At 39.9% G+C, this 15,652-nt stretch overlaps 1 protein-coding gene and 1 long non-coding RNA gene across 2 annotated transcripts; one reads left to right on the top strand and one right to left on the bottom strand.

Annotated features, from left to right (window-relative positions):
- The first annotated feature begins 259 nt into the window (after positions 1-259).
- On the top strand, positions 260-3,140 carry LOC146137176 (uncharacterized). Its single transcript, XR_014501439.1, has 2 exons — positions 260-398; positions 2,446-3,140. It is a non-coding gene; the product is annotated as an uncharacterized LOC146137176 (long non-coding RNA).
- An 864-nt stretch (positions 3,141-4,004) lies between these two features.
- On the bottom strand, positions 4,005-14,839 carry LOC146137175 (uncharacterized). The gene is made up of 18 exons (XM_083393743.1): positions 14,764-14,839; positions 14,083-14,258; positions 13,799-13,935; positions 11,521-11,694; positions 10,398-10,711; positions 9,799-10,018; positions 9,356-9,525; positions 8,740-8,956; positions 8,192-8,313; positions 7,655-7,780; positions 7,259-7,347; positions 6,666-6,861; positions 6,126-6,420; positions 5,679-5,792; positions 5,236-5,372; positions 4,676-4,932; positions 4,562-4,565; positions 4,005-4,285 (listed from the first exon to the last, which is right to left on the bottom strand). The coding sequence occupies exons 1-18, from the start codon at positions 14,837-14,839 to the stop codon at positions 4,005-4,007; spliced, it is 3,105 nt and encodes a 1,034-aa protein (XP_083249869.1).
- Positions 14,840-15,652: the final 813 nt, after the last annotated feature.

Here is a 15,652-nt window from a genome sequence, read left to right as displayed (position 1 = left end):
CCTCTGACTGACGCCATCTCACGAATGGATCGACCGGTAAAATATAGAAGTGTGACGTCACTGCATGTTAATTACGTCATCAAGTGGCGACAGATTTTTTTTTAAATAAGTACGTTAAAAGCAGGGCTGCGGAATCGGACCCTAGACTCGGTAGAAAGTACCGATATTACGGGCTGATATTACACGATCTGTTTTTAGTATCGAAACCTTTATGCAGCCAAACACGTGCTTGTATCTAACATTATGTTGTGCTTTTGTAGATGAGGAAGTTGGACCTGAGCGTCAACAAGTTGGGATCGCAAGGACTCGCTTTCCTCCGAACTTGTGTCCACAATGTACAAGAGCTGGGGTTAGATGACTGCGACATCGATGAAGCTGATGTGGATTCTCTGCGCAAGGTAGCTTACAAATATAAGTGTTGCTGTGACAATATGCATACGCGTGACGTCTCTTGTTTAACTGACTATGACGTAACACATTTCCATTGTAAACCAATCATTTACTTTGTGAGTGAACAAACAGAACTTTAGTAATAAGTTTAATCAGGTTCAATTCGGTTCGACCTTAGACCTTAAGATATTTGTCGTTGTAATAACATTCAATTCTATTTAATGAAGCGCAATCTGCACTTTAATAAGAATTGTTACCAAACTAATTAGTCCCCTAAAGGCCTAAATTAAATAAAGAAAGAAATCATAATAACCTTGAAAAGTTATATTTAGGAATGGGTATACATTTTGCTTTCTCACTGTAATTTAACTAACGTTGGGGTTAAAAACACTGGTTTTATGACAACGCTAGTCGTTTGTGCTGATTGGACGCGGCCCGAAGTTCTTATTTCAAAGCTATGGAAGGCCCACTACGTAAAACCATCACGAAAACAGTGGCGGATTCAGGATATTTGGTTTTAAGATAAATATTTTACGGAGCCTTGATGCCAAAGCACTGCCATGCCATAATGTAAAACATAATATAAAAATTGTACGCGCGGCGCGAAAAATTTTGCGTTTACACACAGTTAAAGGTGGCAAAAAATATAGTTTGACGGGCTCTCAGGACCACATTTGACAAGTGGGCCTTTCCAAGCTGAGCCAATTACAAAATTCATGCCACACCAACTTTCAAAACAAAGTGCAATGAATGTATGGCTATCACGCGGCTCACAACTACATGACAACACCAAGCTATCTAAAAGTATCTTGCGTCCACTAAAAATGGCTCTGCTGCCCACATTTGGTGGACGAGCGAGTCTAAATGATGAACTTTTCATCGGAATTTCCATTTTAAATCTTTTATGAAAAAATAACAACGATCGATCAGCTTTAGAAGTAATTTATCTTTAAACGTTCTGTTTAATTTTATGTTTTGCCAATTATTTTATGTGGCATGACAATTTAAAGTAACGTCATTATGAGACATCATACAATGACATCAAAATACATCTAAACGTGACGTCATAAAACGTAACCTTATGAAACGCAGTTCGTATATTTGGTTAAAGTTTAGATTAGACAGGTGTTACTTTCAATGCAAAATCTATAACGATGTACCTAATTCATATTTATATCGTTAAAGTTTCTCAAACTTTTATTTTCGATGTTGCAATAAACGTACGACGCATTTTGGTTACAACGATTTTATAATAAATCGGCTAAGACACTCAAGCACCATAATCAAAGTCGCGAATTTTTTTTGTGTTTTTTTTTTTGTTTTTTTTTCCCATCAACAATGAATTCGACGCATAAAAGGCGCCGAACTTTCAAAATTCCAGGGCGTTTTCTCAACCAAAACAAAATTCCTAATCACCAACGAAACAGCTTTTAAACCGTTTTTGCGCTTCCGTGTCTCCTGTAATTCCACCTCCACAAATTGCTCTACTAAGCGAGGTCGGTCCAGTCATTCCAATGCTTCGGTTTGTATATTTAGATGCAGTGCGAAACTTTCGCAGATGTTACACACCAGTGGTTGCAAACAGTGTGGTCGCGGCCCCAAAGTGGCCTTGCAGTTATTTTTAGTGAGCCGCGAGCTGTTGTATAGTAGCCGTACATTCATTCTACAGTATTTTAAAAGTGTGGCTAATAATTTTAATTTTGGGTCATGTTTTTAGTATTAATTGATTTATGACTAAATTGTGACGTCATTCTAAAAGTTTCATGGCCCGAAACCAAAATCTTGCACTCGTTCTTGTTGTCGTAGTGGTTTGACGTGCGGACCCGCTGAACTACACACCACGGCCAGAAACACATGAGTACTCACACTCAAATCTCATTACAACTTGCTGCACATTGTAAAAAGCATTTCTTGTTTTGGCGCATATCCTTAAGCAGAGGGGTTGTTTGACCCCTTAATTACACTTTCCCGCCTAGGTATAGTTGCTCCCCTGTGAGGCAAGTAAATCACTTTGTGAATCCGGTTCTAAGTTGTTCTTACAAATTGTATTTACAGCAATGTGCGGGATACGAATCTTCCGATGAAGTTGTGGAATCAACGTCAGAACCGGAACAGAGGGGCAAAAACTGCAATATTCAATAAGGATCAGTGGGACAATATTGCTCTTATGACATCACACACACACCGACAGTTCCAGATTGTCCCACAACCAAAACACAGAAAAAAGACAAAAGCAAGCTTCTGAGCTGGTGGGATTAAGCTGGCGATTCATGTGAGAATATTTGTACGTTCTCCTTCAACGTAATATCCACTCACTGGCGCACGCAAGCCAATCAAGAGTTTAAGTTATTTGCAGCAATTACCTTTAGGTTAAACCTAAACTACAATGAGATTCGAAAATAGATTAAAAACATACAAAGTTTGTTTTTGTGTCTGTGAATCCATAAATATTGTTAAATTTGTTTAAATACTTTTTATTTAAAAATTTCACACAATGTTACCCATTCTTCCACGTGTTACTACAACCTCCTAACATTATGCTCCACAATATTTTTTTTTGTTTAGCAATGTGTTTTTCCCTCATGCAAAGCAAAGTTTAATGAAGCAGCAAAGACGCAATTTTGCCAGATCATTTTGCTTTCCGGTGTTTGAATCTACCTTATTTTGTGTTGCACTTTGTGTTTTGCAGATTTTACACTTTTGTAGTTTTTTTATATTTTGTTTGTGTTTGTATTATTAACACGTTCAAATTTTCCCAATATTTGTCCTCCTTGAGCGTTAGAAATGGCAGGAAGTCAGTAATTGCGTTTTTTTCCCACGTTGGAAGTTCCCTTATAAAAATAACGACGTAAGAAAACATCAAAGGGAACACAGAAATATAACACACCCTAAACGTATAAATTGCCTGCTATTCGATAAGTGTTATAATGAATAAAGGTAATTAAGTGACTTTTAAAATGTTTTTATTTTTATTTAAACTAATTTAAAGCCATTGCCCACATAAAAAGACAACTTAAACATAATTTGAGGTTTGTAATCACCAAAGCAGATAAAAGGTCTTAATCCAAGGATAAATTAATTCTACCACTTTGGTGTAGGGTAGTGAATAAATCTAGTCAAATATAAAGGTTTTAGAAACCTACAAGAACTGTAAAACGAAATACTTTGCAACTTAATATAACTTTAATGTTTTTACCCAAATTACACAACTGTATTATGCTTATCTATGCTAAAATTTAAAGTTTTCAAATCGTTGATGCACATTGGTTGGGCAGACCGCAGGCGTTTAATTCGCACAAAGGTAAAACAATAATAGAAAATATTTAACTAATTTTTGAAACACCTTTTCGTTAACCAACCTTTAAATTAAACTCTTCTTTTGTGAAACCTTTAAATAATGGAAGAAAGCAAAAAACAAACAAAATAATGTTTACTTACTAGAACACGAAGAATTTTTAAGGAAAGTTATAGAATAACTCGCGTTACGCTGTTGAATACTATATAAGATTAAATAAATATGAAAGTCCATCAACCTCCAGCCATTATACTACAAGGTTTTTATTTGTGCGAGTATATTTTCGTGCATTGCTGAAGAATTCCACCAACAATAAACTTCAAGTGTTTGTTGCCGTTGTCGACTTGCTCAGGGCAGGGGAAGTCCCCGAAGTGCGACTGCACAGCTGTGGCAAGTCGGAGTAGAGCAGCGGGTCAAGCGCGCTGGTGACTGGCAACAAGATGATGGCAGCGGCAGCGTAGACCTGCTGTGACATGCTGACACCTGCCAGCTTGACAAGTGCCAGGACAGTGACAGGTAGCCAGCAGGCGAGGTTGCTTGCCACTAGACGGAATATTCGTCTTTGCATGGCGATCGCTCGAGCTTTGGACTGGCGACCTCCTCGTTCTGTGATGAACACATATTGTGAGTGTTTCGCGGTGGTTTGCATTCACTAGCATTGCGCGATGCTTTGTATTTTATTGTAATATCTGATGTTTTATTCTAAAAGCACATTATGATATAATTTTATGAAAATTTTCGTGTGATTTCGGTAAAAAAATATTTTACTTTTAGCATTGGTCAAAAGTGGAAACGTTCAGTTGGTTTGTGAACTTTGGCCGAAATGTGGAAATTACCTTTGTATTGGATCTTGGTATCAGGGCAGAGGCACAACACTATCCTTTCTCCATGTTACACACAAAACAAAACCCACACACACTTCTGTGACAAGCGCATGCGCAACAAATGCGTGCTTGTGTGTGCGCGCGTGCAAATCTAATCCAAACAAACCTTACCTTGTCCTGCCATCAGCTTACTCGCTTTTGTCGCTTTCTTGTAGATCATCGCGTACGCTATTATGACGTAGGCCATGGCCGCGAGGTTAAAAAGGTTCACGGCGGCGGAGAACCCTACAGCGGGGTCAGTTGTCCGGGGGAGCATGTTGGGGATACACACACTGTGGCTCCCGTAATAACCCACCCTAGAGAACCTATCACTTGGGGGGAAGTACCGGGACAGGAACCGCTCGATTGAGTCCCAGCTCCAATCTGACGAAAAAATCGATAAAAAATGTTCCGGGATGTAAAAATCGAGTTGGTTTTGCTGTGTCATCCGGTCAAAGGAAAAGGTGAGGGTGACTCAGCAACATTTCTTTCTTAAAAAAGTCTTTTTTTTCTTGTCATTAAATTATTTCAAACCCTATTTCATAAATTAAGTTAAATTCCCCCAGAATATCGCCCCCCCACTTCTATCGGACCCTATGCCCATGTTATTATTGCATGCGGTTAATTGCGAGCGTTGGTCTGTGACGTCACAATTCAAATAAGTTGTTTAAAGTGTTCTCAACTTACCTCTAGGTGGCATAACAGAGTCGTTGGCCAAAACGTGAAATCTCTGGATTGTTTGAACGAGCGATTGTTTCGTCACAATGTCGGAAGAATAGAAGGGAGAGAAATACCACACAGACCCGGAAAAATAGTCGGAAAACCTGAAGATAAAAATTCATTTGAAAGCTCAGTTTGTTTTTGGAAAATAAAATTTAATTTGTTCCACTCATTTAAACTAGAGTAAAAAAGCATAAAACATATTAAACAACTTTGAAACATTTAATAATGATCTTCAAAACTATATATTAGAAATCAAAATAATATTACGCGGGATTTGGATTTCTTCAGCAACGATGTGAAACATTTACTCTTAAACACCAAACAATCAAATTATTGTATTATCCAAAAGCTCTTTAGCGCCACAACTACGTTACGTCATCAATACGTTACGTCACAGCTCTACTTACATGTGCAACCTTGGGGGTAGCATTGTTGTGATGGAGAAAGCCCACCCGATGGCGCAGCAGAGCGCAGTCCGTTTAAATGTGAATCGTTTGAAGGGGAGATATACTGAGTGGAGTCTGTTTAAATGTGAATTGTTTGAAGGGGAGATATACTGAGTGGAGTCTGTTTAAATGTGAATCGTTTGAAGGGGAGATATACTGAGTGGAGTCTGTTAGTTGTAAACATTCACTCACAAGTTCATTTCAAGCAGCTTTCGCTGTGAGTTTACTTTTTATTGCTACTATTGACTTTTACCGGTTGTCCTTCTCAATGCATCCGGTTTACTAAGAAACATGTGCCGTTATATTTGATCAGTACACCTTCTGAAAGTGAGATTAACGAAAAACGTGATGAATACTTAACTTTGAATGGATATTAGGTGTGTTTAAAAATTAAAAAACATTATTTACCTTACTGACGTCATAATAGTTAGAATGACAACCGACGTTTCCGTGGCAACCGAATTAAGGTAGCCGAGATTTCGGCAGGTGTCCGACGTCCGCCATGTTTTGTCCATCTGACAATAAATGCCGGAGAACTTAACCGAGTGGACAGCCACCGTGAGAAGGTAAATCCCCGTGAGTAGATCAGCAACCGCTAGATTTAGAATGAGGAGGTGGTTGCTAGTAGCAACGCTGTTGACGTGCCGGTTCTGTGACGCTTGCCAGAGTAGCCACAGCTGGCGGGTTGCCACTGACGAGTTGCCTAATTACAAGCCAGTTCAAGTACAATTACGAGGTCAATTGATGTTGTGATTGAACACAAGAATGTTTTTTCAATTATTTATTTTTACTTCTTATTAATTAAATCCCAGTGCCATTTACTTTATTATATTAGCTCATATTTCTTATATTTGCCCAACATACTTACATAAGTTCATGATAAATATTTAAGGTAATGCTATTTGTATGACGTCATAAGACTGACGTGACGTCATCATTGTAACCCACCAATAAGTGCGAGGAAGGCCATGATCCAGATCATGACGCGGAAGAATGGGAGCGCGATCATCTCACGAGCTGACGCGAAAATCGTCGCCATTGCTTCTTTGGGACACTCGTCGCTTATGTCGTCACAATCGACCTTGCCGTCGTGCATCGATGATCGCGGAACGAACAATGGCTCGCCGCCCTCACAATAGAAGTACTGGAACAACGTAACAATCGATTGGAATGGATTTTATTCGGTCGTGTTTATAGAATCGAAACCTATTATGTGAGGGTTATAGTTATAAGGTTTGACATAATCGCTGAATAATCCAGCTCTTCAGCATCCGATGTCTTTTTCCTTTCGAAAAAAATTTGTCCGTGATTAAATTAATTATGTATTAGTGAGATGGGCGTGGCTTCAGAACTAACTTTCCAAAGCCAATAAAGTTTCCTGGGAAAGTTTGAAATTATTGTTGTTCTGAACGAGCAACGATAATTACAACAGTTATCGTACACTTGCTGCGATATTATCGGTCAACAACAATAATAGTTAAGTGTTTCTGCTTGTTTAGTTTTGATGTTTTTTAAATTAAGAAAAGCATCGAAAAACCAACCTCAGAACAGTTCAGCTCGTCACTTTTGTCCAAACAATCCAACGTTCCGTCACACACCTGTCTGACGTCAACACTGGTGATGTCATCACCTACGTAATGAAACGAGAAATTAAATATTCTTGGGAAATAAACTAAACAGCGAACACATTGGTGCAATGTATTATAAAATTGTCTGTCAAGCACAAATACAAAATGTAAATCAACTGCTCAAAAGGTTGTGAATAAATTTATTTTGTTGCAAACAAATGAATTGTTAAGAAAATAAATATATTTTAAATTAGGACAACAAACATCCATCTGTGTTGTTTCGTTTATCTGCAATCCAAGTTGCGGCTTAAACCAGCATTTATCAGTTCAACATTCCAGCTGCTGACACAAAATGGCGTCCAAACCGACCTGCGTCGCAGTTGAATCGGTGTGGACAGAATGCTTCGTCCTCCCCCTCGTTGCAATCCTCCCTCCCATCGCAGACCGCTCCCCCCAACAATCCTATCCCTTCTGACGTCATACCCTCCTTTAAACCTGCGAGTGACGTCATCATTAGGAGGTTGAATTATTGCAGTAGGTTACACACTAAACTAAAGTAAATATTAAAACCTTGACAACTTTAAATACACATGGCCACAAAATAAACTAAATCGTCGAGTTTAGTCGCCTAATTAGTAAACATTTAGTAAAAAAGTCATACTAATTATGACCTTGGGTTTAAAAATCATTCATATTTAAGTACTGACATCACACCCCAGTAGGGTGATGACGTCATACCTATTACATGATTACGTCACGTGCTTGCTTAGTGCAAGACTATAGGATTCCTTAAGGCTCCTGGTATATCGCTGATATGGATTATGAAATATTCCAGTCACACCTCCTATGACGTCATACAGTATTGCTTGATAACGTCACGTTGTACGATATTATGACGTCACACACCTGACGAGCAGTGGAAGCGCTTCTCCCCTCTCCACGACCAGTCTTTGGTGAGGTGACGACAATATCCAGCTGTTACGTCACACACAACCTCACACTCGTCGAACAAGTCTGAACACTCGGGTCTGCGTCGGACGCACAAAAGTCACACCTCAGCTTCAACACTTAACCTTCTTGTCGCGTTGTGGCTTAGCATCCAAGTATAAAGTGGTTCAAAGATTGGTTTACCTTAAACTGGGACCCGTGAACCACTTGGGGACGTGAACTAGTTTTGGGGTTTACGGTCTAATTGAAACCTTAGTGTATAACTTAAAATAGAAACTTTAGACTTAATTTAAGTTTTATGTTTGCACACAAGTTCCACCGGAAACAGCAGGTTGCCTCAGTCTAATTGTTTCAGGTCTGCAGATTTAAATAATCCTTATAAATATAAAAACTAGATTTTGCTGATGAGCTTTCGGACCATAATAAAGAATTTCATTTCGAAGTTCCTGTTTATTTAAGTTTCTTTAAATAATTAAATCTTAATAAAAAAGAATGAAACAGCTGACCTGAGGTCACATTTGTTGGCGACCTTTGGCCTCAACACGTCAGTTCCGCTTCCGGTCGGGCAGGAAATGACGTGGTCGTCGACCCTATGACCTTTGACACAGTAATCCTCGTCTGCGTGTTGATACGTGGCGTCCTGTGAGTGGTTGACGCAATCCACGTGACCATCACAAACTCGGCTGAAGGGAATCCACAAGGTGTCGCTGCAGCTTATAGTTCCTGAAACATCGTTTTTTTGTGTTAAGTAAGAAATAATATGTTTCGCAAAAAAGATCAATGTTGAAAACATATATTTAGTGTTTCTCAGAACACTGGATTACAATGTAAAAATATGCTTTAAAATAAAAGCATAAAGGATTTTGGTTTAAAAGCTATTTTGGATCAATAAAACTAGACATATTTTGTTTTAAAAGCTTCTTCAAAAACAAATAAAGTATTTTAAGCCAAATTATTGATGTGAATAGTTCGGACCCAGAGTGAATTATTGTGTTTGCAAATCTTTTAATTCATTATAAACCAAGTATTTGGTTTTAACCGTCTTTGTGTTTTTTCTGCGACCGCAGGCAATTGTCTGACTTAATATTCGTAAGTTAAATCCCTCGAAAGAAACTTACTTACCTCGCGAACAGTTGGTTGTTACGTCATCAGGATCGCATATGACGTCACAGATGGGAAGTCGTTTCGTTTCGTCACAAAGGCATTCGTCGGACAGGTCGGGGCAGTCTATTATGTCGTCACAAACCTGGTGAATTGAAATTGTGATGGAACCATCCAAGCACCGGAAACACCTGGGGAATATTTAGGGGGTTTACCTGGAAGTATTTATTTACTACGATTTTACAAAAATAAAAACAAGAATACAAAAGAATGCAGAAAATAAGGAATTAAGTTGGAAGCAGTGAAAAACATGAGATAGTTTTTGTAATACAAAAAAAAAATAATTTCATTGGGGACTAAAAAATGCAATGTTATTACCCCAAAAAGTTTCAAACAAAAATATATTTTTTACAAAATAGCGTCACGCTTCACGCTTTACTCAACAATACCAAACTTAATTCTACCTCCACTTGCCGTCCCTCATGCATACGTCACTGCTGTCTACGCAATCGATGACGTCATCATTCACCATGAGCTGGGGAATGACGCAATCACCGGAAGTCTTGGAAGCGTTGAGGTGACATTTAAAGCCGAATCCCGATATTCTTTCGTCACTGTCACCGTCACAATGGGACACTCCGTCACACAGGTTGTGACGTAACAAACACTTGGTCGGTGGTTTGTCTTAAAACAATGGAGGACAATTAGAACATTTTGGAATGATTATATAACCAATAAAAACCATTGGGAGCAGATAGAAATATTCAAGATAAAACATGGCTGCGCAGTTAAATAACGAAATGAAACATTTGGTGAGGAAATGCAATTTTATCCCGAGTTTCCCAATCGTGGTTCTCGGACCCCTGGGACCACTAGTGTAATAATTTAATTATTCATCATATAAACTAGAAATCGTGGTTGCCATTGTGACGACAGCGATCTACCTTGTGACGTATTGTGACGTATTTTACTGATACGTGACCCGTGGTTGGTTGGAAGCGGCAAAACACCTTAAATATCTTCCTTAATAAAATCAACAAAACTTCAAAAAACAATTTCTCACCAATCCCGAAAATCTCGAGCGCAGATCGATCCAAGATCCTCGCCCCTGGCATGACGTCATCATCGAAGAACCTCCCCTCGTTCCTGGTGACGTCACTGCGTCTTTGGGGGCAAGGCAGGGAGTCTGCGCATGCGCACTCGTCGCTCCCGTCGGCGCAGTCGGCCTTCCCGTCGCACCTCTCGCTCGCCATGACGCAGGTCTTGACGTCACGAGTGATGACGTCACTTCGCAGCTGTCGTGTTGCGTCATCGCAGGCGAAGGTTCGGTTGCAGCCGAGGATTTGTTCGTCGGTGCAATCCAACACATAGAAGGTTCTGGAAAGATTTGTTTTGTTCGGACGGACGTTAAGATGAAACTGGAAAGTTAAAAAATACAACAAAATAATTTAAAAAAATTTAAGAAAGGTAAAAAAATAAGTTTAATTTTATAAAGTGTTGCTTCCAGGCATTATATTAATGATAAAATATCTCCTCTGGTAATTTTATTGTCAACCAACTTTTCGGAAAGCTGTTCAAGTCGAAGGAAAAACAAAAGATAAAATGAGTGCGATATTTATCAGAAGAGAGATTTTTACTTAATATAAAAATTTGGATCCAACATTAGTTTTTCTAACTTAAGAAACTTTCTTTTCATGAAAGGTGATTTATTGCCCGTGTAAGGTAAGTCAAGCATAAAATCGGCGGAGTCGCATATAATTCGCGTTAGGTTTCGATGCGGAGGGGAAACCGACGATTAACGCGCGCGTTATCGATCGAAAACAAAGCGGCACATCGCGCTTACTTCCTGCCAAATGTTTAGGACGTCCCTGATTTGGCGAGCACCGAAAACTAGCAGTGGATTTAACAGCATTTTAGTTTTCAAACAGGGCGTTGTCTGGTTTGCTCTGGTTATTACATCTGAAATCTGTTTAACTAATTTTTGTAAAAATATTTTAAGACTTGACTTTCTTTAAGTTTTGTCGAATTACTTGTTTACAAAAATCCTTGATCATGTAAAAAAAAGCATAAGAGCCGAAGCTTTGGCTTTACCGAGTTCAATTTTCTCAACCGTGAAATAATTAAGTCTTCCATAAATAAATAAGAAATGACGTCACTCAATTAAAACTTGGTGTTGAAATTGTCACCTGTCGTTCGACTTTATTGCGTAACTCCCACAATCGATTTTTCCGTCGCAAATCAACTCCTTGTCGACACACGTCTTTGTTTTCACGCAATGAAACATCAGAGCCGTATCTATGTCGTCACAATGACACTCGTCACTTCCGTCGCTGCAATCCTTTGTTCCGTCACAAAGCTGCCTTTGTTGAATGCATCTGAAAAGAATTTGTGGTTTTCAACAACAACTTTCTATTATTTAATCTTCTGCGGCAGGGAAAAGAAGAGAATAAAGGAAAAACAGAAAAAAAAGTTGGCCAACTTTTTTATGATTACAATTGTTTGGTATTTTTAGTAAAAAATTATTAAAAAATCTTTAAAAACAAAACTACCCCCCAACCTTTTGTCTCGGCAGAAAGCTGTGTTCGGACAATCACATTCGTCACTAGATGTCGCATCACGACAAATCGTCTATTCCGTCACAAAGCGACGATTTCTTGATCGTTTTACCATTATGACGACATAAATGCCAGTCGCATACCTCGTCATCACCTTCCGCGCAATGTATTATGTCGTCACAGATGTTGGACGGTGGAACGCATTTCAATCCCCTATTGTGACGATAAAATAATGCGTCTGAATATGACGTCACAGTCTAGACATCCTTATTATTTTATTCCGATAACTAAATGCATTGTTAACCAAACTGTATCCCGAAACAAATGATAAGTACCGATACCACCCTAGTATCGGACGAGTTCCGATACTACCCTAGTATCGGACAAGTACCGATACCACCCTAGTATCGGACGAGTACCGATACCACCCTAGTATCGGACGAGTAGCGATACCACCCTAGTATCGGACGAGTACCGATACCACCCTAGTATCGGACGAGTACCGATACCACCCTAGTATCGGACAAGTACCGATACCACCCTAGTATCGGACGAGTACCGATACCACCCTAGTATCGGACGAGTACCGATACCACCCTAGTATCGGACGAGTAGCGATACCACCCTAGTATCGGACGAGTACCGATACCACCCTAGTATCGGATAAGTACCGATACCACCCTAGTATCGGACAAGTACCGATACCACCCTAGTATCGGACGAGTACCGATACCACCCTAGTATCGGACGAGTACCGATACCACCCTAGTATCGGACGAGTACCGATACCACCCTAGTATCGGATAAGTACCGATACCACCCTAGTATCGGACAAGTACCGATACCACCCTAGTATCGGACAAGTACCGATACCACCCTAGTATCGGACGAGTACCGATACCACCCAAGTATCGGACGAGTACCGATACCACCCTAGTATCGGACAAGTACCGATACCACCCTAGTATCGGACAAGTACCGATACCACCCTAGTATCGGACAAGTACCGATACCACCCTAGTATCGGATAAGTACCGATACCACCCTAGTATCGGACAAGTACCGATACCACCCTAGTATCGGACGAGTACCGATACCACCCAAGTATCGGACGAGTACCGATACCACCCTAGTATCGGATAAGTACCGATACCACCCTAGTATCGGACGAGTACCGATACCACCCTAGTATCGGACGAGTACCGATACCACCCTAGTATCGGATAAGTACCGATACCACCCTAGTATCGGACAAGTACCGATACCACCCTAGTATCGGAAAAGTACCGATGCCACCCTAGTATCGGACAAGTACCGATACCACCCTAGTATCGGAAAAGTACCGATGCCACCCTAGTATCGGACAAGTACCGATACCGCCCTAGTATCGGACAAGTACCGATACCGCCCTAGTATCGGACGAGTACCGATACCACCCTAGTATCGGACAAGTACCGATACCACCCTAGTATCGGACGAGTACCGATACCACCCTAGTATCGGACAAGTACCGATACCACCCTAGTATCGGACAAGTACCGATACCACCCTAGTATCGGACAAGTACCGATACCACCCTAGTATCGGACAAGTACCGATACCACCCTAGTATCGGACACCACCCAAGTATCGGACGAGTACCGACACCACCCTAGTATCGGCGAGTACCGATACCACCCTAGTATCGGACGAGTACCGATACCACCCTAGTATCGGACAAGTACCGATACCACCCTAGTATCGGACGAGTACCGATACCACCCTAGTATCGGACGAGTACCGATACCACTTGGCATCGAGTATCGGTTCCGATCCGATATTATCGGGCATTCTCTGCATATTAATTAAAATTCATTCTAACTTTAGACAATCAGCTTAATCTTCGCGCTAAAAACATCAATAAACTCACCAATTGTTGATCGATCGGTTGCACGTCATCGAACCATTGCAATCGCACTCGTCCCAACCGTCCACGCAATCAACTACGTCATCACACAATGACATCACCGGTATGCACGTGACGTCACTCGACGGAGCGCTGGCGTTCTGTGGAAAAAAATGACTTTTGCTGTAAATTAAAAGAAAATCCACCATTTTTTATTGGCGGTTACAAAGATGTGACGTCATTGGAATTTTATGTTACGTCATTAGAATAGTAGTGTAAAAGTTGTAAACATGATCTTTGACACTTACACCTTCGGTAGGTGTGTTATAGTTGTAAGCGTAGTCGCCATAATAACCGTCATTGGAACGAGTATCGGTGTCGGTGTTGTAGTTGTTCGTATCGTATCCCTGTTGGGTGTAGGTGTTATAGTCATCACTTTGTTCGGGGGTCAAACATTTGACCTTGCCAGTTGGACACGAGGTTTCTGAACGACATTGACAAGAGGTTATCCTGTGGTTTATTGCTAAGTAGTAAGTATATTTAATATGACGTCACAATTCACATTTTTCCATTTTTCATTTGTCAAATCAATTATTTTTTTTTTATATATATTTATATTTGCGGTAGAATGTTTTATAATGTTTCACCTTTGCCTTAGCCATTGTATAAATATAACATATTAAAGTTATGTGGCAGTAATACTGTGCGAAAGTTTTGAAAAAGATTTTTAACTTTTTAACATAAATGATGTTTAAATTGTAGAAGTGTTTATTTAAAAACCTATATAGCCGCTTCACCTATATACCCGTGAGCATACATATCAAATCCACCTGGTTTCAAACTACGCTTTACTATAAATTTAAGTATAAGCATAAATAAACAAAATATCTAACAAAACAAAACTGCATTGTTATCCTCATCGCGGCACAAAGCAAATTTTACTAAACCAAAGTAAACAACACAACAAAAAAATATTAAAAAACCCTTACCTGCAGAATGTACTTTAGTAACCCACAAGATTATGGTGATTAATAGATAGAAGATTCGAAGCTCAACCAACAACATGTTGAAACATGTGAGCAACAACTTCAACCACATTCACCACTCAACCTCGCTCCAACTAATTTGACCGAATTATTCCAAGAATCCAGTCGCCTCATTCACTCACATCCTGGTCACCCAGGCACTGGCGGAAACATCTGAGCCGCGCGCGACGTTTGGTGGCACGATTTACCTTATTGTGACGTCACTGTTCAAAAGTGTAATAACCACGCAAAGCGCGATCTTATTTTCAGCCCCAACAATTACCCACCACTAACCCCAAACAGGGTCCCTAAAAATATTGCCAAAACAGCCGCAAACACCCGAACATCGACACCAAAACGGCCGATGCCTAACCATATCCCCCGATCGTACCCATACCCTCTCCCTACAGTTCCAGGCGTTGTTTTGTTTATTTAGACATTATTCCGATAAACTTCCCTCATTGAGCTGATATGTCTTATCCATTTTGCAACTGGTTAGCTTAACATGGTCAGATAGCACGGTGGTCAGTGTCCACTATTGTATATACACGTCCTAAATGTGCACTTTCGTATTGTGCTAAAGCAAAATTATCCATTCGGACTAAACCAGTGTTTCACCAATGGATGCCGACTGAAGTACTTCACATTATATTGAGGATGATTTCCGAAGAGCAAGATTTTGCTAATACTCAAGAAGTCAAGATAATTGTAAAGAAATACAAAGAAGTGGCTCATATTTTAAATTTTAACTTTTATGCCAATGTCTTATGTTTCGTTTGCTTACAAACCTTCAGTAGGAGAATTGAGTCGCCAAATCTTCGCTCTTATGCTTACGTTTATTTTTGGGTCACTC

The sequence above is a fragment of the Ascidiella aspersa genome, chromosome 7 (assembly GCF_963924565.1).
Source record: "Ascidiella aspersa chromosome 7, kaAscAspe10.2, whole genome shotgun sequence".
In the NCBI taxonomy this organism is placed as follows: domain Eukaryota; kingdom Metazoa; phylum Chordata; class Ascidiacea; order Phlebobranchia; family Ascidiidae; genus Ascidiella; species Ascidiella aspersa.
This window is presented reverse-complemented; position numbering and strand designations above follow the sequence as displayed.